Source organism: Parambassis ranga, chromosome 7, assembly GCF_900634625.1.
Source record: "Parambassis ranga chromosome 7, fParRan2.1, whole genome shotgun sequence".
In the NCBI taxonomy this organism is placed as follows: domain Eukaryota; kingdom Metazoa; phylum Chordata; class Actinopteri; family Ambassidae; genus Parambassis; species Parambassis ranga.
In genome coordinates, this window is record NC_041028.1 from 14369505 (window position 1) to 14392645 (window position 23141).

The window sequence follows — 23141 nt, forward strand, 5'->3', positions numbered from 1 at the left end:
AGAGAGGAGGAGGAGGCCGACAAGGAGGAGGAGAACGCTCAAGATTAGAGGCACTAAAACAACTTCTGAAAGTTGTGAAAAAAATCACAGATTTTTACCTGTTTTTTTCCAGAAAAGTCACAATTCTGAGGAAAAAAGTCAGTAAATTCTCAGATTTAAATCACACTTCAGAATAATCTTTACACACACACAATTTAAAAAAAAACTCTTCACACACAATTTAAAAAAAAATTTAAGAAAAACTTAAAGCACTTTGAATGCTTATTAAAACAACTGCTTTGAACTCTTTAAGAATATGAAATGTGCATGTAACTCAAAAACACATCAGAATAAAAAAAAAACATTAAAAAAACTGGCTCTGTGTCGCAATGGATAGCGCAGTTGGAGTTCTAGTTAAACACTGGAGAAGTGATTCAAAGGTTATAGGCAGCCAGAGCCAATGGACTCAGGTCATTCAAGAAAACTCTACAAGTCCAGACGCCTTGCTTCAATCATCTCTACGAATATGACCTTGATGACTGAGACTGTTCATCAGCATACACCAGTGTGTTGTCCACAAAGCCTGTGTGGTGGCTGAGACCATCATCCAGTTGCCTGAGGTGAACACGGCAATGTTGGCACAACGGTGAGTAAATCATGAAGTATGTGTACCATGTCAGCTGTATTTGTGGAATATATTGCTTCTTTAAAACTACTGTTTTGTTGTTGTTTTTTTTCCAGGTACAACAAGAGGAGCCAGGTTCAGGACGCCGAGGTGCTTCAGCAAGTCTTTGAGTCTCCAAAGGCTTCAATTGCAGGACCGGTGCAGCAGCCATCCACACCTCAGAGAGAAGCTCTTTTGACCATGGCTGCAGGGGACAACCCGCACAGCTTTACCCTGCCAGCCAATACAGCAGGCATGGCCAGAGTTAAAAGGCAGCTGATGTTTGAGGAGACAGACACATTACAGCTTGTTACTAAGGATAAAATGATTTTATACAATCCTGTTCCTTGGGCTCTTTCCATATTACCTAAATAGCGAGCAGATTGCATTTATCCCATTCAATGCATGCACGTGCAATTGGACTATTAGAGCAAATGACATGTGAAATTTCTCACATACAAGTCTTGTTTCACTTTGTTCTTAATTATAACGTCAACATTATCTATATATATATATATATATATATATATATATATATATATATATATATATATATATATATATATGACTGGTCAAAGCTGCAGATGACGTCCTCATCACAGTCCTTCAGTCTTTCTATTTAAACATCTGAGTGCTCAATCCGTTTCCATTGTGGCGAGGTGTGACCTCTCAGATGTTGCTGCAATTTTAAGCAGGTGGTCAGGAAGCAGTGTGCTGAAACTTACACCAGCAGTATTAGGGAAAAAAACCGTTACAATGTAAGTGTACCACTATAAAAGATTTCAACAGATAATTGGAGCCACCTAGTGGCCAAACTTATTTAATGTACTATGTTGAAACCTTTCCAACTTTTACTGGTATGTGCTGTTTTATCTCCGCACACATCTTTTTATTTTCAATTTTCTATGTATATTTTTATAAAAACAATTTGCTCATAGTGTCCACAGCATTATGCATATTTTAATATTTGAACAACATGACTGTGAACATTTTCATTGGAAATAAACAATACCAAATACTGGTGGTTAAAAATGCTTTGTGGACAATTATTATTATTATTATTGTATTTTTCAGTATTGACCCAATGTTAACCATTCAGTCTTTTTTTATTCACAAACACCTCTACCTTAAATAACTTTTGGAAAAAATTGTTACAGAAAAGAAAAATGCATGTAGACAATGGCTGTTTAGCATCATTATGTACAGCTCTTTTATTTGTGATTTCTCCAAAACATTATCAGTATTTTACTACATACAATGCATGTAATCGAAGTACAACAGATCAACTTCAAAGTAGAACAAAAAAAAAAAAAAACAGGCGGTGATTCTGACCACAAAGAATGAAAAGAGAGAAAGAGACATTGGTTAAGGTATTGTATATATATAACACTATTTCTCCTTATATAGGGGCTATTGATGGTGCCATCAACAGCGCCGTCCTGATGACTGTTTTCTGACAAGACAAGTTTTTTTTTGTTTTTCTGCTAGAAGCACTGAGGTCTGGTGAGTTTTACTGCATGGTGGTGTGCAGTTGTGAGAGTACTTATCTTGGGACTCTGGGAAAATTAGTTCAAATGTTTTGAAATTTCATTTATACTCAAAAGACATGCTATGTGAAGTCAGTCTGCGGGATATTCTTTAAAAAAAGAATGACTTTAAATCGAATTCATTAATTAAATCAGCATGACAAGGTATGCCTTTTTTCCTAACATGTTTTAGCACAGCTAAAGAGGGGAATAAATAATAAATTAAGAGAAACACTTAAGGGGCACATCACTATGAGGATATGCTCCTGCCACAAACAAGCTACCATTGGTTTGTAATGCCAATACAACAATATGTGGATATAAAGAGGAAAAAAAACAGCTACTGACACTTAATGAAACTGTCTCATACAGAACATCCTGTATTCTGGTTAAATCCCCTGATATTGTCCCAAAATAAGGCTGTGGGTTCTAGGCACACCAAGGTTACAACTGAGCTGAGCAATATGTGCATTTATTTTTTTGTTTTTTTCTGATTTTGTAAAGACAAACGTTCTAAATGTACCGGATGAATTAAAAATCTTTTTTTTTTTCTAATCACCTGGCTAACTCAGGTGTGACTATAGAGATTAGAGAGTTTAAAAAAAAAAAGAAAAGAAAAGATGATTAAAGTCACACGTTTCGCAGAGCATTTCGAGACAAAAACACAAGTGCATCATTGGCAAAAAACTGCTGGTGAAGGGAAAAAGAAGTGCACACGGGTGTGCATGTGTGTCTGAGCGCGTGTCCTGTGTTGACTGTTGTTTTTTTTTTCCTAGTAAGTGTGTGTTCACCTGTGAGTGCAGTTGTTTAAGTGCATGTGTGTATGAGCAAGCACATTATTAAAGAGGTAGCAGAGAAATGCATTCAGAGCAACAGATGACAGTCGGTCTAAAATGAGAGCCGTCCGTCCGTTTACTAGAAAAGCTGACTTCCTATCCACCTGCTCTATTTAGGTTCAACATTTCAGTGTGAGCCTCCACTGAAGTGTCTAAAATGGTAAAAGTTGATGTTGATTTTTATTTTTTTTTTAAGATCACAACTATTAAAAATCTTCCTAAAAATCTGTTATTTAAACAATACTTTACTTTTTTCTCCTTTAAACAAAAGTAACAAACATGTCGATGCATCTGCATCCTTATATCAGTCTGAGTTCCTAAATCTACCTTATCAACAGCCAATGGTCTTAAAGGAACCTCAGAAGAGCATTAGCTTCTACATGCTGCGAGCTAAAACGTGACTTATTTTCTTGATATAACACAGAGTAATCATTAAAGGCTTGGTGTGTCATTCACAGCATACATTTTTGAAGGCCTGGTTTTCTGAAAGCTGAGTGAGAGCAGCAAAAAAAACAACAACAACAAAGTATTCAGAACCAGAGTCAGAAGAAGGCAGAGTGCTGAGAGTGCCAGGCTGGAGCAGGTGTGTGAGACTTGGCTTGCTGCTAAGCTAAACAAACACTATTTGTACCTAGAATATCAAATGGGATCCCAATGTTGCAAACCTTTTTTTAGATGCTTGAGGAAAACTACAGCTACAGAAAATACAAGCACACACACACACACACACAGTGATACAAAAACAAAGCTGACCAAGGGTCTTTGCGCTGGGTGTTAATGCCAGGCTACAGCCACTACTTTTTACATTTTCAACATTAGAGAAGTCAAACTACAACTCCCCTCATCTGAGTAGGTATCAATCAATTCTCAGACCTTCATCTTCAAGTGTCTGTGTCAAGATGAAAGTGTTTGTACAAGCCTGATTTTGAGGTTTTTTTTGGCTAATTCCACTCTATATAGAGGGCAAATGGCAGCCCCGTGGAGACACTTAGTTGCGTTTTAACCACATGCTGGCATGTGAATGATGGCTTCTTGCATATTCTGCATCTGTTTGTTTTACAATAAAAAAAGGGCAACACACACACACACACACACACACAAACAGGTGAGCAATTTGTGTGTGACGTTTAGCAGCTCTGAGGAAAAAACATTTACCAAAATTTGAACACCTGCACTATTTACAGCTGTCTACATGAAGCGAATAAATCTCAGGCCTAAAGTGAACTCAGCAAGGATAAATTATGTATACGACACTCATTTGTGTCGCCACAGATCCAAGTTGTGCAGACACAAAATAACAAAAAAAAAGTTCCATGTTAAGAATGAAGAGAATTTGGGCACTTTCATTCGTTAAGGCTACGTGAATGTAGCCTTAACTTCCATGCAAAATGTTTAAACGTGCATAAACACACACGTTCGACTGAGAAGGTGGAGCTAAGGAGGCCTCTGATTGAAGGACTTGTAGGCTTCTATAGAGGTTTGAGGTAAAAAAAAATCATCCAGCATTTGAAAAGAGATAGAGGAATATATTGTACATATACACAAAAACTAAATTAGTGTTAAAATAAAAATGGATGTTTTATATTAAACACAATCATGCCGAGACAAAATATATACATATATATATACACATGTATATATACATACATATATATATATATATATATATATATATATGTATATATACATACATATATATCTATATATCTATACATACATATATATATATATATATATATATATATATATATATATACATATATATATATACGTATATATCTATATATCTATATATATATATATACATATATATATAATCTATATATCTATATATATATATATATATTTATATACTGTATGTGCGGAAGGGAGAGGTAGTATGTTTGGTTAAACGCAGCGCCGAAGCTTAGCGGCCTGTCATCTGTTTGTAGAGACAGAGAAAATACAGACTGAGGCAGAGATGGGAATCAAGTGAGTAAAGCAGAGAAAACAGTGACAGGTTAACATTTAGAAACATTGGGATCCACTCGTGTACTGACTGGCCTACTGCCAAAAAGATTCATCTGGACAACCTTTATACAATTGGCAACTAGTTTGATGTAAAAAACACTGCAAAGGTTACCGAGGAGAGAGTTGTTGTGTGTCTGTTTGAGTGTATGTGTGTGTGGTTTATGTTTGGTTCCCTTAAAGGCTATTGTAAAACGTCATCCTGTAAATGATTGAGGTATCTGTTAATTGTTTCCAGCTGAGTGAGGTTTCTGTAAGTAAGGCTACTGAGGTGGAGATGCTGACCTGGGTTGAAGGGAGGAAGGGTGAGGGGGTGAGAGACTCAAGCAGTGATTGGGTTCATTCAACAGCTAATGGCCTCTAGTATCCACTATAAATCTAACATGTCGTTTTTATGGTTCAACATCCGTCAGCAGCATCGCAAGATACATATCTGATGTCTGTGAACCCCTAAAACTGAGCGGAATCTCATCCCATCACCCTGTTGAAGCTGAATGTAAAAAGTCTTTCAACGATGATTGTTTAAAAAGCTGTGATGCGAGACAGAGGAGTGATAATGTCACACTTTGGGATTTACAAGGCGACAGTCACCGCACACTCTGCCTGTGCCGATACTCATGCTTTAAAAATGTCCTATGATCTTCCATATACAGATTCTACAGTCTTCTCGAGGTCTGATCCAAAAGGTTTCTCCTATGTCAAACAGGACAGAGGAGTCATGTCTGCCCTGCCAACCTGTTTCACAGCAGCTGATCCTCTGAATGTCAGAATGACTCCCATCAGCAGAGCTGAACTGGCTGCCGAGTTAAAGCTATAAAGAGTAATCCTGCTGTAATTGGCTATTGCAGAAGAAGAGGTGGTTAGATGGTTGGGTTGATGAATGAAGAGGCACGCCCATGCTGTTGCTGCAACACTTTGCCATTGGCTAAATCCTGCATCAGTCAGTTGAGTCAGTGTCAGTTCATGATCACTTCGGTGTGTTTGACATTCTGCTCCTGGGAAAAAAAAACAGATGCTTCTAAGACAGAGCATGAAGACTGCCTTTCCATTGACAACGAAATCAGGAAGCTCCTCTCAGCTTCTCCTCCTTGAGGGTACAGCCCCTGGTGTAAAACAGCCACACTGACACAGCCATCTTTTCCTTCAGTCAGAAAAAGGAAGCGTGCCATTGTCCCTGCCACCATTAAAAGAGATATTCCGTGAAATCAAGGAGCGAGCCGTTTATGTGCACTTGAAAAAGGCTCCATCTTTGCTTCAGTTCCAGTGCAGCAGGCCAACAGCAAACTCTGACACATTAGAAATCTTAAGCTAACTAAAACAGGGGGGATGCGGGGGGGAAATCAGATTTTCACCTAAATTAAAATATTAAGGGTATACTGTATAATTGTCAAAAGCTTATAGATTGACTTTAGAGAAAAAAAAGAGAGAAACAACATACATACTTAAGCTTAGAATGGACAGACAGATCAAGTTCTGGTGATGATGTACTGAGTTGCTGGGTGTCCTCTAAAAAAAGGCTGCCAGAGATACTTTGTATAGTGTGCATGAGACTTAGCCGGTTGGAATGCTCAACACAACTACCACTGGGAATGTTTAGTCTTATAGTCTTATAAAAACCTTTGTAATTACAGCGCATCGAATTTCCAAGACCCATCAATGCTGGCCCTTTATCAGGGACTGTTCAATTTGTTTAGCTGTTAAACCAAATCACCTGTCGGTTAAGTTTCTTTTATGATGGATGGATTTGACAGTCTTCTTCACTGCTCCCTGTAACACAGCATCTTCACCACAACTGCCACCTCTGTCCATTCTAGTTGAATAACAACAACATAAGAGTTCATCTCCTATTTGCATATAGCAGAGCATCTTGCCATCAACAATTTTCTTAGTATTTTACCTACATTAATCTCTATGTACAGACTTAGCAAGTGGTATTTACAAAGTTTTTCCACAAGGGGGTGATCCAGGCCTGTGTGAGGGGTGAGCATGCACCGTGTCAACAGAAATGTAATATGATATGTAGTGATGTTGAAAATGAACATCCTAAACCTCGCTTATGTGGCTGGTGTAGAAATGATATAAATGTGACAAAAAAAATAAAATATGAAGGTATGAGGCTTAAATTTTTAGGTTTCATATAAAATGTTCCTTCTCAGGCTTTGTTTCTCTGCCTCGCCAAAAGGATTTCATTCCAAAAAAAGAAGCTGTACATTGCTGTAATATTGCTACCACCTGTAGAATATTAACATTGCCCTGAAAAGAAACCCTAAACTTAAGGCTGAATTAAATCGATCAATGTATGAGCACAGATGAATGCGTATCAATAAATGTATGCATTAAAAATGATTTCTAATTGTACAATCATTTCTGAGGTTTTGAATTGATCAGATAAGCTTACTGTAGGAATGAAAATCTTGTAGTAAAAGTTTCTCTTGTAGCTTCCTTATGCTGTTAATTAGTATGATTAGAAATCACAGTGATGCCTAGAGCTTCATAAACAATCTCTGTCTCATGATTGTAAGCTTACGCCACACACGCCATAAACACCAAGTACACAATATCGTCAGACAAACTTTTCCCTGAGGCAACAGCTGGTAGTTGGTTTCTGTCCAACTATCTAGCTCTAACTGTCTTAGCAGCAATCTAACCAGCCGAACAAGTATATATTTATTTATTTAATTTTTATTTATGTATTTTTATATTTTATTTTTTATTTTTATAGTGAAGTCACTATTCTCAAAACATGAAGTTGTGTTTGTCGCTCTACAAACTTCACAGGTCCAAACGTTACTCGTCAGAGAAGTGCTTCCCCAGCACTAGACCCATTTAGTGCCTGCGCACACACCCCCTTGTGGTCCATCAATATTCTCAAACACTGTACACATATCACAAAAATACAAGGCCCCCTCGTGCGCATCTCAGTGCTTGTATGTTGGTGCACATGACATGTACACAAACATAACAAAGGACGAGCCTTCAAATCCTCTACACTATACAACACTCAGAGCTATCTGCTTCCAAGCAGCCATCTCTCTCATATATATATATATATATTATATATATATACATATACATACACACATATATATATATATATATATATATATATATATATATATATATATATATATATATATACATATATACACATATATATATATATATATATATATATATATATATACATATATACATATATATATATATACATATATACATATATATATATATATATATATATATATATATATATATATATATATATATATATCAGCTTATTGTATCATTTATATTTATATAGCATTATACATACATTCTTGTTTGTGAAACTCCCTTTTGCCTTGTGAACAGGGAATTCTAACTGTAGCATCTATCCAACATCCTCTTCTCGTCCCTCCAAATCTCACCTTTCCTCCCACCACTGACACATTCCTACTCAAACATCCTTCATTTCAATATCTGAGGCCTTCTTGCACATACACAGTGCTTATAAGGAAAACACACCTGCTCAATTCCCATCTTTTTTTTAAGCAATTCTAGTAAATTATCATAAACTAGCCTATGGCTTCTGATGTTTAAAATATTTGGATAACTTTTGACTGTAAACCAACAACAGTTTGTTACTTAGGATGGGTAATAGATGTAAATAATGTGCATCTAAGTGTGAACATGCAGCAATGATATGAGGATGGTGATAAAACGGATGTGAGGGCAGCATCTGTCAAGCTGTCTCCACTGTAGGAGAAATGGCAGGAGTCTTGAGGTTTCCAGGGAAAAGTGGTGATGAGAAAAGGTGGTTTTTGGATTTTGTGAATTTGGAGAGGATGTCAGTCAATCTGGATATCTGCATGATGTAATGAAATGTAATGTGGAACTGTGTTTACTAACCCAGAGGATAAAACGTAATCTGCTTATCCAAGTGCTGCAGAAACAAACAGCATATTTGAAGTGTCTTCATTTGGTAAATCCAGAAATCCAGAAGTCAGCAGAGACCTGCTGCTTGAGGTCAGGAGGAGAATGAGGAGGATGGACAGATGATGAAGAGGTGAAGGTTATTGTCTACCTAGCTGATTATCCATCTTACTCCCACACGTCCAAGGTTGTGTCAGGGCTGCGGTTTTTATGTAGGAAAAGGCAGCAGGGGGTGGTTAATCATCCTGTGTGTGATGAATGTGTGTGTGAATGCACACGTGTCTCCTCTTCTGCTATGACACCTCACTGCCAAAGACTTCCAGCACCAGCGGGGTGAGCTGCATGCTGTGCTCGGGCTGGAAGGACAGAGAGCGGTACTGCTTGGAGTGCTCCTCATTCAGGCTGCGCAGGTCCGCCAGCTTCTGGATCATCTTGGCATAGAGGAGGCGTCCGCCTGGGCGGTTGACTCGGATGTAGGCCTGCAGAACGTCTGACAGATGGTCTTGGAGCTGTTCAATGCGTGCATGGTCTTGGACACCAGGACGATCTGCCATTGGAGAACCAAAAGGGTGGAGTGCAGGAAGTGGGCAGAATGGCACGTTATAAGAGAGGTCAGGCCAGTAGATCAGGCAGCGGCACATACAAGATGGAAAGAGAAAGAAAACATCTGTGAAACTCTTTTGTCTTTCAAACCAATGCCATGGACATCATTTTTAGGTAAATCATGGACATCAGATGTTCAGACGTAATTACCCAGTGACATTCTGGCAACTGAAAAAGTACCGTAAAAATTTGCCTACACTCAGTTCTAACAAAGTTTATTTCTTCTTTGGTTTGTTTTTTAATTTTAATCCCACAGTCGTTAGATTGAACAGAAGTACAGTTGGAGAACAACCTTGCTACTGTACTGTACACTAAATTACAATGAAGTCATCAGTAGTGCATGGTTCTTACTCACTGTAGTGAAAGATGGATTTCAAATTTAAACACAATATTGCAGCAAGCATTTTCTATGTTTAGGTGAAATGCAACACATCAAATCTAAGCTCCAAAACACAAAATATAACAAAATCCTAAGGGGTGTTTTAATTAGCCTAAGAGGGAAATTTGTATCCCTACATATTGATAATGTAAGCTGCTGCAGCCTCCACTGGAAAGGAACCCTCAGCGGACAAAAAAAAACACTTAACAAATTATCATTTGATGTCAACGCTTTGATTTATCCCAACAGTATTGTTTTTTAAATATGAGGCTGTAAAAAATTGTTTAGGTGATATTATAGAGCCAATTTTAATCAATACTGTCACTGCCTTTTTTTCTACTGGAGATCTATCTATCTTTAATGCCTGTGTTTGTCATGTCTGAATTTTCATAGGACTACGTCTGAATGTCTCAATGTAACTGAGAAGGAAAGCCAACAGGACTTTTTTTATTTTCTCACTTTAAGTGCAGCTACTCCTTCTTTTCTTTACTTATAAAGTCCTGTCACCCACATCGCATATGTGAGTGGCAAGGCTCGGGAAAGACAAAAAAAAAAAAAAACAAAATTTAAAAATGTTACATGGCCTTGCTGCTGCATGGCATCTTTCAGCACATCAGTGTGACTTTCTATGTTTATTTACAGTTGCAGTTTATTTTACAGTGTACAAACCCCGAGTTTAACACAATTGTTTCCTTTCGAGAAAATCCTTTGATGTGTTACTGGCAGTTTTTTTGGGGGTGGGAATCAGGTCAGAAAGGAACCTGAACACCGAAACAAACCCTTTCCCACACTGTCTGTACTTTGATGATGTGATGCCACTCAACCAACTAACAATCTACCCTAAATCTTTAGATGGAAATACAGACACCACGAAGACACAAACAGCAGCAGTACCTGGGGAGAGCAGGCAGATGGCCATGAGCAGCACGTGTTCCGCCTCATGCAGGTTGAGTTTTTTCAGACCGACTTGGAACTTCACCAGCGGCTCCAACAGCTCCAGAGTGTGTCCCGCTGTGAGGACGACACAAACAGACTGTTCATGCTGCACTAAAACCAAGATATGTGTTGGTCTTTTCTCCTGACTAACAAGCTAAAACACATTCTGTACAGCAGAACCATTAATGTATATTTAAACATTATAGACAGAGAGCATTACTTACTGCACTGCAGATATAAGGAAAAAAAGTCTAAACCTCACAGTGATGTGCAAGGGTACATAGAAAAAAGCAGTGTGTGGGTGATCCTTGCAAACCTCTTGTTATATAAATTGGGAGAAAAATAATCACAGCTGTGTCATCATCTGCGACAATGAACACTTTCCTATCCTTCAGAGAGTGCTTATTATCAATGCAGTGCTTGATGTTGTGTCCTTTGCGGAATGTTCTGGATCATGAGTTTGCATATGAATAGAATGAGGAATGTATGCCGTGAGGCTGTGTGATCAATAAACCAGGTCTCTGACAGGGTCCTAAAGTGCCTGAAGTCCAAAACCTGTCGCTAATGCAGTTTTCTATAGTGATCCTGCACAGGAACTGCAGCAGTGAGATGCAACCAACCTTTTGTAACATCGCTGATGCAGTATTTAAAGTCAGGTCCTCCACAGCTCCAGGACATGTCCTCCAGGTTGAATGACTGATTTGAACGCAGCATGATGATTTCAATAGCACTCGACTTCAACAGAGCAATCTGGTCCTCGGCTGTCAGCTCTCTGGAAAACACGCACGGATACAGTATAAATGTCACTGTTGAATATCAAATTAGTGCAAGATCGGTGAGGTCTGTAGACAATGTTTTCTATGAAGCAAAGAGCGTGCTGCTGATAGACTCTCAAAGAGACTTTTATTAATGTTTTATGTTTGTTTGAAGGTAGGCTATCGAACTGTTGGTTACACAATAGCAAATAAGCAGGTTACTAGTCAATCTAGTTGGATGCCATGCTGTTTGTCTCCTTTAAATGGATATTTAAATTATATTTTAATGGAAAATTACAATAAAGGAACTGTCAGGTAGCATAAGTGAATCTCCTTTCTTATGTATGGAAAATGAAAAATAGCAATTTAAGTGGTGCAAATAATGTAGGATAAAAACTGACAAACTGTCCACTTAAGATAAAACATTCACACACATTATTCTATCACATAAGCTCCATTCAAAAACAATCAACAGTCAACAAGCACTCATCTATCAGAAAGTTCTACTAAAACACCTACACTCACAATTAGGTGTCTGTGTGCGATCGTTTGAGAGGGAGAGAGATGAGTACAACATGTACAATGAGTGTAGGCTACTGTTTATTAAAAGAGCATTTTATATAAAGAATCAGACTGAAAGATGCAGGGATCATTTTAGAGGCAGTTTGCAAATAGGTACAGCTTTCTGCACATGAGCCATTATTGTTCTGTTGCACAACGTCCAACCACACACCTATGCATAATGTATACCCATGTGGCAGATATGTCATGTCCAATCTTCTATTATGTGGTTTGTCTGTGTGCATATATTTAAAAACTGGTCTCTTAGCTCGCCATGTGTTCATTAAGCTACAACGTGTTCTAGGGTGTTCATGGAAGAGCTTGTTTGTTTGGGAGTGATAATAACATCACGCCTCTGCCAGTAATGTCCTGCATGCATGTGGGCGAGTAAATCAATGTGCCCTGTATGTGGGTGGGGGGCTCATTCAGACAGCCAGGCTTCGAGTCTGTACGTGCTTCTGGTTGAATGCAGCAGAATTTTGCCAATCAACGAGAACTTAGTTAGACAGTGGATAACTGCAGGAGTACTGCCACGTATTCAGCATGGCTAAAATGTGATTTATGGCCCTAAAAGATTATTACATACACAAACCCATCATCACACTTCAAGCATGTAAGCTATAGTGTGGGACTTGTGTCTTTTTGTCCCACACTAAAGCTGACATTTTTGTCCCACACTGTAGCTTGACAGCGTTTGTTACTTATTAAAGCTTGATTTACGCGTGTCTTGCACCTACACAAAGCCTCTGCAGGCTTGTGCACACAGAATGCTAGTCATCTCTACTACTCTCTGTACTACTAGAAAAACTCAGAAGGGTCTTGAAATGGCATTAACATGTAAGTTTGCAAAATAAAGCAATCATTTGCATTGTTTATCATTGTTTCAGTGCTAAAAGAAGAGATGTGAGTATGTGTGTAAGGGCAGACTGTTGTCACCTTACTGCTCAAGGACAGACTAGTTCAATGTATAGCTACATATACTCAACCTAAATTATGGAATTACTTGTGCCAGTTCTCTCCTTCTGACAAAAAAAGTAAAGCAGGGCACTTATCACAATTTGTACCTGAATCCTGGGATCATCTTTGCGAAGCCAATGACCTTCTGGATGCTGTAGGAAACCAGGTCGGCCAAGTGGGGCAGCATGGAAAGCTTAGAGTCTTCCTCACTGGAGTCTGGACTACTAGCACCATCCTGGTACATCATTAACAGGTTGCTGAAGTTAATTTTGTTGTCCACAGACTCTGCTCAGGGAAGGGATTGTGAGGGAACATAAGACAATGACAGAAGAGAAGGGGCAAATGATTAAAAGGAGGCAACACAGAAATAATAAAGAGCCAAAGATATGCTAGGGGGAAAGGTCTAAAAAATTTTTTTACCACTGACTAAGAGCTTGACCATAGTTTAAAGTTTGCTACTTGACAACGATAATGTAATAAACTGAAGTAGATAGCAGACACAGGGCAACGATTTCATCGTGAGTGTTTCATTTATTTTTTAAATCAATAAATCTTGCTACAGCTGTGTCCTTGGTGAGGTTAATCCTCAATAACCAAAGCAAACAAGGACTGGAGGACGTGTATTCATCTCACCAGGTGAATGGTTGAATGAGTCAGAGGAGGCATCAGACAGCGAGTGAAGGGAAGCAGCTCTGCTGGCACTGCGTGTGACTGGACCTTCACGCACAGGGGGCTGCAAACACACAGAGCAACACAAATGTTAATATCCTCATGATTCCGGGTGCTGCTGGGCCCATACACCTGGGTGCTAACTGGTGTAAAAGTGTATACAATGTAGAAGTAACCACAACAGAGCAGTAACCACTGCCACAGAAGCAGGATTGTTTTTTTTAATTATTATTTTTACATGTGAATGAGCTTGAAACAGTTCTCCAGCTAACTTAGTTACATACCTAAAACATGGAGGAATAAGTCATGTGAGCATAGCAGTCAGCTGGCAGAAGCTCAGTTGTGTAATCCCAGTGTGTGTTGGCCCATTCTTATGTTTACACACAAATTTTTATAGTCCAACACGCTACAACCTGACCACTTTATCTTAAGGTTCACATACAGTTCAGTATGACATCCACAATTTAATATCTGGCAAACTCTGGTATTTATGAGGCAGTGTGTGCTAGAATCACACTTCAAACCAATAAATCACAGAGGCTGAGACATTCCAACCAAGGTGAGCACTTCATCTCATCTACTGTGGGCAACCCAGCTGTCCACAGAGTATGTTGTCTAAAAGTATCAGGTTAATAACATATAATAATAACAAGTAAACCCAACACCACTGTTGGCAGATAAACTGGTGACTTGTGTTACTGTGTGTTGAGAAAATTGGAAACACATGTGGGTGATGGTAGCTTGTTTGAAGTGGAAATGTCAGGTTTCATTATTTACTGCTATCTCCAAATCAAAGATATGATGCTGAATCCTTCACTCGCAGTCCTTCCCACATATGTTCCATAGATACATGAAAAATAAATCCTGCTGTCACTCCCTGTCATCAACCTTACAAAAATGTACTTCCTTAAATGGCCACTTGAGGCTGGCTCCAAAGGTGAGCCAACCCCCATATAATGTATGTCAATGTTGCAGAATTTACATGTTCAGAACTTCTCTGAACATGTACACCTCGGTCATGACAGGTGTACATTTTTATATACTAACTCACCCATTTAAAATATGTTACAAGCTTTGAGTGACAGGCGGTGCTATCACAGGAGTGATATTTAAGTAATGGAACCCTAGCTACCTACTGAATATGAAATACTACATCCAATTTCTTAGCTTTTATAATTAAACCCACATTGGCCTAATTATACTTATGAATAAAAAGTCAAATAGAGAATGCCAACATCTGTTGTATTATGGAATATCTGAGCAGTTAGCATCCTAGTTTAAAAGTTTGTCTTTGAACATTATTGTTTTAGCATTTAACTTCTAAGGACTCTAGTTTCTTTAATGGCAGGATGCTAATCTGAAAAAGCATTTTATGGTTTTACTGGAACATACTAGAGAGCTTCATCATTGACATTATAGTATGTTATTTTTTATTGTACTAACCCTGAAGCGGGAGAAGTCTGAATAGGAGGTATCATAGGTCTTGTGGTGAGCTTCCACCAGGGAGGAGATGATCCGGGCCTGCTCCTCATTCAGTCGTGGCCTCATCGCTTCCCGGGCTGCTTCTTCCTCTTTCCTCTTCAATATCATTTCCTTTTTCCTTTGAACCTCCTCGTCTGTCAGAATAACTGTAACAGAAGATGGAAGAGCAAATACATTACACATGTTACTATAATATGACAGATAAAGAATAAAAATTCACTGAATGCATGCAGCACTTAGCCTGATTCTACTTTTTACTTCTCTTTAATACAGTGTTAGCAAACATATTACTATAAAATATAAACTGTAAACGCTGAAAAAACAACAAAAAAACACTACACATCATTTCACAATGCGAGGATCACAAGAAGCTCTAAGTAAAGAAGTAATGCCACAATGTCCAATGCACAAAAACAGAGTAAAGGCATGGCATGTCATTTAAAGTATGATTTATTTAATTGATTTTTTTTGCTTTATCATTGCTTAAAATTAAATATGCCCCTTTAAATGCCCCTTTAAAAATACATGTAGAAAATTATGACATTTATGTTTTTCTCAAAAGACAACATGAATTTCCTCTCACAGCGCCCTAAGAGTGACCTCAAAAGTGAGATTCATAAAGAGCAGCTGAGGGAAATGTAATGTAAGCTCTAAATATTTCCATGCCATTGTCACGGGAACTATACATCTCAAGCTGGCACGCAGAAAAAAAACTGTCATGTCTGCTGCCTTTTTATATGGCTGATGCAGCGAGTGTTAGATGTTTAAGTGCCTTTTGCATTATTCATGATGCAGAAGCAGAGACTGCAAGCAGAGCAGCACAGTGGTGCAGAATGGATTAGTACTACTGTTTATAGGGACTGTTGAGTTTGACGAGCTGAGAGGGTCTTTTGGGAAGATGTAGGTTTGCACGCCAGTTCCACATACAAATTAAAAATGATTACAGATTGAAACAGATGTCTGTCTGTTTCTTTTGGATTTTATACATGACTTCAGTCAGTTTAGTTTGAGTAATACACAAAGCTCCTGCAGTACAGTACTTTTTAAAGAAGGCTGTCAGCAACTGACAGCCTGGCATCTGGATGTGTGGTCCCTGATGGTAAGAAAAAAGGAAACCTTGAATTACAAGCTGTGCCTGATGAGATTTTATAAAGCAAAAAAACATGCAGCTCAAATGTTCAGTGTTTAGTTAAGATGCATAACAACTCATTCTGAACAAAATCTGTTACATCCTTTCTAACCAAACTGCTAATTTACTGTTTTCATTTAACACTATATTACCATTACATATCTAATTAGTTAATGGCAAATGGGGCACCATGCAACTGGTTAAAGCACATTTTACACATGCATGAAACAAAAATTAAAAAATGACTTAATACTTGTAAAAGAACAGGATAACACCACAAAACAACAGGACAGCAAAACATGTCTGTACACAGCCTGTTGTTGTTATATTCTGCAACTGTAATGACCCCCCCAAATGCCTTGGCCCATATTATCACTTTGACTCTCTGCCACAGTAAACAATTACCAATGAAGTGCTCAACTGTGCAGACAGACAGACAGACAAGACAGACAGCATGATTGCCAAGGAGAGACAGGCTATTTTGTCCCAGGTGCAAACTGTGGAGGTTACAATACACGAATGTACTGCTCATTGACAAACCTTGTTATCTGGCAGCTACACATAAACTGACTCACACTAATTCCACTTCACAGACAGTCATTTTAGCTTTCTATCCTCTCTGTTTGTTCTCAAGTTCAAAGTAACATCATGTACCACTTTTGAATTTTAGTTTGATCAACTGCAGGAATATAATAACAGTTCTTCAAACAGCAGTTCAAGTCTTGTAATGGAAATGTTGGAATGTGTTAATGTAATTGATGGATGTTATGAGAATCAAGTTGATGCCAAAAAGTGACACTGTAGCCCTTTCCTTACTGGATTTCTCCTGAAGTAGTTCAGTGGTATTTGTACTATTTTATAAAATACTAAGATGTTTCCATTCATAAATTGTAAATATACATCTGAATTAAAGACACACCAAATAATTATATATACACTTAACTGCTTATTCAGAGACCAACAGGATGACAGTAAATTAAATAGTACTCAGATCGCTTCATACTAAACACTAGTTTCCCTAGAGGATGTAAACAACTTTATTTGAAGTGGATTTCAGTGATTGCACCCTGGATTGCAACCACAGGAGCAGCATTACATAAGTGCATGATGTGGTGATGCAGGCGACGACGACAACAACAACAATAACAACAGCAACAACAACAACAACTACGACAGGCTTTTAAAACGCAATTGAATCTGACTGCTTAGCTAACCAGGATTTACTTGGCTTTCATCTCCTTTAGCCCACTGTCATTAATTAGGCTTTGGCTGCACTCCAGTGTCCATCCAGACCCAAGCCAGGAACAGCCTGCCTAGAACCACTCCTTGTGGTGAGGACATCCAAGTATGCAGCACGTAACTCAATCGAGAAAAAGGCACAGTTGGGTCAAGGTCTGGCACAAGCCGTCAAAGCAGCTATTCTGAGGCCGGGACATAACTGAACCAGTCAGTTTCCAGCCAAGTTTGAGTGCTGGATGGCATCATTAAAGCAGGAGTCCACAAAAAACAACAGACCATCAAAGGAACATCTTGACCACCCCACAGCGCTTGGCAGACATACAGCAGTTTACCAACAGAGGGTTTTGCTGTTTGGAAAGTGACTGATTGGATGTGGTGATGTGTTGCCTGGCATGATAGAGAGAAGCAAAGAAAGTAAGGCAAACAGTGAAGAGGGTTGAGGGGGGGGGGGGATTCATTTTTTTTTAATCAGGTTTTGGTAAACACCAGTAAAGCCAGAGACATTGGCAAAGAGCAAAGGCAAAGTGTTCACAGCAGGCTTACTCATTAACCAGCCAACCAACCAGTTAAAAACAAAGGAGGCTGCTCACACTTTGGTGTGACATAGTGTATGTCAAGCTGGATTTGTTGGTGTGTAGCCAATATTTTTGCTCTAATGCTTGGAGCTTGTGACATCCAGGATGTGAATCCAGGGCAGGTCATGTGCACACGCCGAGTGTGACGCACAGTGGCTTATCAATAAATCGCAAAGGAAGCGTGAATCGTGACAGGAAAGTGTGTAGCATAAACAAACTGTACTGTGTGTGACTCAGCAAATTTCAAAACGTATCTTGTGTCAGCTTTTGTGTTTCTTATCAATCGACACATCAGGAGTGTTCATCAGCACTAAACCTGCAATTTGAGTTACTGGCTGAACATTGAATGTGCAGAATATGCAAGCTAGATACAAACACATATAATTCAGTTGAAGCTATCAGAACATCTACCCTTGTTGCACATTATGCAAACTTTACAAATGGATCTACACAATACACAATACACTTGAGTTTGAGAAAACCTTTGTCTCTGTATATACAAACGAAGCCTATCAATTGTAATTTAATAACAGTAATATAGTAGTTGAGGTTGTCAAATGAACAGAGTATAAAGGAATCATAGATAGGATGATGGATCCAAATTGCAGGACTCTAAAAGACACTGAAGGGAGGAATTCATCATCTAAAAGCCTAAATGATTCAGAAACTCCCCAGCGGTTTTAATCCTGTTCCAAATAAAAAGCACACAAGCATGCAAACACTATGTGCATGAAAAGACAACCAATGGGGAGGTGTATTCCTGGCATCTCTCTAACCTCTGTCAAATAAGGACAGCGTAGGGGTGTTTACTACGAACAAAGCTGGCACAGCTCACACAGGGCACTCACACACACATCAACACACCCCCTGAATGCTGGTGAAGCTTAGGCAAATCAACCAATTGACAAGAGAGGGGGGCATATGGGAACACATACACAGAACTTAAAACCTCATTCCCATCATTACATTTACATTAGGAGTTTACAGGATGTTGTGTATGTATTATTACAGTACAAAGGGTCAAATATGAGACAGTTGTCTTCTGTGTCAGGAGTTATATGAACAACAGGACCACTGTTGCTTTATGATTTCCACATGATGTAAGCTAAACATATTTGATTGACTAACTATGAGCAACTGTGACCTAAATATCAGTGTGTTTTTTTCTCATTAGAGTGGCTAAATCTCAACTGGCTAAGGGAGAAATGTTTGTTATCATCACACTTTGAAACCCCCCCCCCCATGTGTTATGTTTGCATTCCATTCACTACAAAAAGATCGTATAGATGGTGAGTTACATGTGCAAATGCACACTGACATGTATGTGGTTAATTTGAAGCTGCATGAGCTTGTTTTGTGCAAGATTTAATCACTGTAACCTGTGGATCTGCAGTGCAAGAAACACAAATCTGCAGATGAACACATACCAGCTGCCTTCAGGCAGCAGTAATGGGTGTAATATAATACTTTTTTATAATGACTTCAATATTAATGACAACAGTGGTCATGTCTAGAACAGGCAGTAGAAATCTGTATGTAAAAAATGACTGCACATACACAGAAACTGTAGAGCTGTAATACATAGTGAGTACAGTGGACTAGTAACAGACAAAGAGACCATTTTATCCTGGTAAGAGCCCCTCTCTCTCTCTCTCTCCCTTTCGCTCACTCGATCTTCTCTTATTTTCAGTGAAACACAACCTCTCCAGTGTAATATGACTATTTGTGGTAAACATGAAGATTATCATCAGTTTTAAAGCCTCCCCTGCATCATCTCTGTTTCACACAAACACACACACACACACAAACAGTCTGTTTGTGAATGAAATGTGGGCTGGAGTATTGTTTGGCTCTTTGAAGAAAGAGGGTCATTGTTGGAAAGGACTTAACCCCTAGGCCCTCTGGCTTCCTTCCTTCGTTCCTTTCCTCTCTTTCTCTATTTGTCATCTACAACTTGTTATGGCTATGCTGATGCATTGCTTTTGGTGTTACTTCCTACTGGTGGGTAGGGTTGCATGCTGGCTAGGAAAATAAAAGCAGAGCTTCGTGGCCCTTTTATATTTAAATAAAAGGCACACAAAGCAACAAAGGATATTGTGGTCATTGGTAAACATGCAGAATAAAGTTCCCTTTTTGTCAGTTTTTACAAATCAGTTGTGACAAGGTGTCATTTTGCATTAAACACTGAAGTGACGTCTAGTTCTTTTTTCACAGCACCTTCTTCTTGTATTACACTCAGGCTTACAACTGTATGCATAACCAACACGGCCAGGAGAAAATGGCTGTCAAAAGGCCTTACAAACTTAATTTCCAATACGGAACATTTTAAGTTTTTACCCATCTAAACTGCACTGAACTCCCATCTGTATGAATAAAAGAATTCTATTATTTGCTATGATTGGACTTAAGCCAGAGTTTGCCATATGGTGCCACCAGCCTTATGCATATGCACTAATGACTGTCTCCCTGCTGCAAATCAGATCAGTTTACACTAAACCATTGATTTTACAGCTGTCTTTGAATATTAGATACCAGTTCACTGCTAGCACCAGCCAACCTGGCACTAGGCCAGGTCAGAATAACTGCTTCTGTGGGATGATATATTGTCTCAGAAGTAATTGTGATCAGACCATTTGTGCTACTGATATGATGATAATATAATGCAATATTAATACAAGTGAACCATTCATAGACCAGCTAGCTATTGTAATTTTCTGCCTCTTTACTGCCACTGCTTTTAAACAGTCGAAACACTGCTTTATTTACCTTAAAGGCTCCTTTCTCATTCAACTTGAAATGTTCCTACACCAGAGCTGTGGGGGAAATCTTTAAGACGAAGTAAGTCTGGAACTATTGATTCAAACTCTCTGCAATGACTGGAGAAAAACACCAATTAGCCTCTAGTAACACCGCCTGAGCTGTGCTCAGACAGAGAGAGTGGGCAACAGAAGCCACCTGATAAGATATGACAGAAAAATATGTCTCAGCATAGGTAGATAACAAATGGAGAAAGTGAGGCAGTTTATTCTGGCACCAGGCTGGCTGATAAGTTAATAACAAGCTTATTGTGACAGCAACTCAGACATACAAGATTTCCATTAAGGGTGTTTAATACTTTATTCCAGACTGTTGTTTTTGTAGGTTTTTCATTAGGATTTTTTTCTGTGGCTAAAATTTAGGTTATGTTTAAAAAGCACGGGGACTTGTCAAAATTGGCAGTGCCTAAACTACTCCACTGTGACAAACTGTATAAAAACACAGTATCCAGCATTATTTCATACAGCGATGGAAACACCTTCCACCTACTGAAGCAGCAGCAGAGCAGCTGCTTGACAGAAAGAAGAATGCAAAGAATGCAAAGCAGAGGCAGGGATCATACATCTACGATCAACCTTAGTATTAACTTTGCAAAAGCCCTCTCTATACAGTAAAGCTGAATAACTGTATAATGAATGTACACTAAATGATGCACATAGGGTTGATTGATTGCTGAGAAAATTAAATCTAACCATATGTATATTCAACTCTGTTCAAAAATAAAAAGTAAATATTCTATTTTTTCATTATTTTAGATGACAGTATTTGTAGTGTTCTTATCCTGGGTCTTCACTTACAAACAACTTCAACTTTCACATAACATGGAACACACAGCTAGCAACTTTTTACAATATTGGATCACAGGCAAACTTTGAAAAATTTAAAAAAGAAAAAATGCAACATGTATTTCCATCTCCAGCTATTGCCCCTATAACAAGTCAGCTTTGCTACGTTGTCAAGTCAAAAAAGGTTGACTCACATTCTTTCATCATGCCGATCTCGATGCAGCGTTTGAGGCGGCAGGCCTGGCAGTGACGCCGGTTGTCCTTTGTGATGGTGCAGCTTCCGTTGAATGGACAGGTGAAAGAGGCTTTACGTTTCATGCTGCGCCTATAGGAGACCAGAAATTAATCAGTTTACATAAAGTAATCTCTAGTGGAGATTAGAGAACAACTGTGTAAAAAAAAACAAAAACATGATATATATCCCAGTTTAAAAATATCCCAGTATTCTTCTTCCTTGGGCTCTTGGGACTAATGCTGAATCCCATTCAAAATCCTTTGAAAATACATTGCATTGCATGTGAGTGAGAAATAAGGGAGCAACAAGAGTGGGGAGAACAGGGAAAAAAATAAAAGGATTTTGGACACCACTGAATAATGGATATTGGTCTAAAAGCATTGCATGCGTGTTCATGTTTCTAGCCAGACAAAGACACAACAGACTTCAGGAAGGTATACACACATAGCTCTGAGCGAGCTACGTTTCAACATCACCATTATCTCATATAAATCAAAAAGATAACTTCATAAAAAAGACACACATGCACACAAAAAAATTAAAAAACATCACGCTTACCTGAAAAACCCTTTGCAGCCCTCGCAGGTCATGGCGTTGAAGTGGAAGCCAGTAGCCTTGTCCCCACACACGCCACAGATCCGTGGGGCATTGCGGTCGAACTCGTCCGGTCCAACTACAGACGTCGTCACCGTCGTGGGCTCCATCACTGAGGAGAAAAGAGAAAAGAGTTTTACTCTCCTAGTTGTTCCTTGTGTAACAGTAACATCCATAAATTTCACCAGCCTCCAAAAAAGCTTAAAAACCTCTACCCTGCCTGTGTGTGGAGTGGGAGTGCTGGGAGTATGTGTGCAGTAGAGAGGTGTGCATTCTCCTCTTCTTATACAAACAGGTGTTGGACTATTAGCATATTTAGCAAAAGGCAGTGACAGCCACACTCTGAATCTCACAGCTATTGGCTGCGAGCACCAGATGCATGCGCTCGCACACACACACACACAGAATTGTGAAATTATAGTGTTAATGGGAAAATGAAGTAATGACAGAAAGGGGCAATTTACTGAATGCTGTGGCATGAACAATCACACACACACACAC

At 38.8% G+C, this 23141-nt stretch overlaps 1 protein-coding gene across 1 annotated transcript; it reads right to left on the reverse strand.

Moving 5' to 3' along the window:
- Nucleotides 1-8212: 8212 nt before the first annotated feature.
- On the reverse strand, nt 8213-22753 carry LOC114438409 (vitamin D3 receptor A). The gene is made up of 8 exons (XM_028409724.1): nt 22605-22753; nt 22006-22136; nt 15228-15412; nt 13749-13848; nt 13223-13400; nt 11463-11614; nt 10801-10917; nt 8213-9471 (listed from the first exon to the last, which is right to left on the reverse strand). The coding sequence occupies exons 1-8, from the start codon at nt 22748-22750 to the stop codon at nt 9218-9220; spliced, it is 1263 nt and encodes a 420-aa protein (XP_028265525.1). The 5' UTR covers nt 22751-22753; the 3' UTR covers nt 8213-9217.
- Nucleotides 22754-23141: the final 388 nt, after the last annotated feature.

What these genes read in the sequence shown, in the direction of transcription:
- LOC114438409 (XM_028409724.1), bottom strand. Translation starts at nt 22,750, where the DNA reads ATGGAGCCCACGACGGTGACGACGTCTGTAGTTGGACCGGACGAGTTC. An exon ending in CTCATTCAACCATTCACCTG is followed by an intron (nt 13,401 to 13,748) that starts GTGAGATGAATA and finishes TTCCCTGAGCAG; the next exon opens with AGTCTGTGGACAACAAAATT. An exon ending in CATCAGCGATGTTACAAAAG is followed by an intron (nt 10,918 to 11,462) that starts GTTGGTTGCATC and finishes TCGTCCTCACAG; the next exon opens with CGGGACACACTCTGGAGCTG.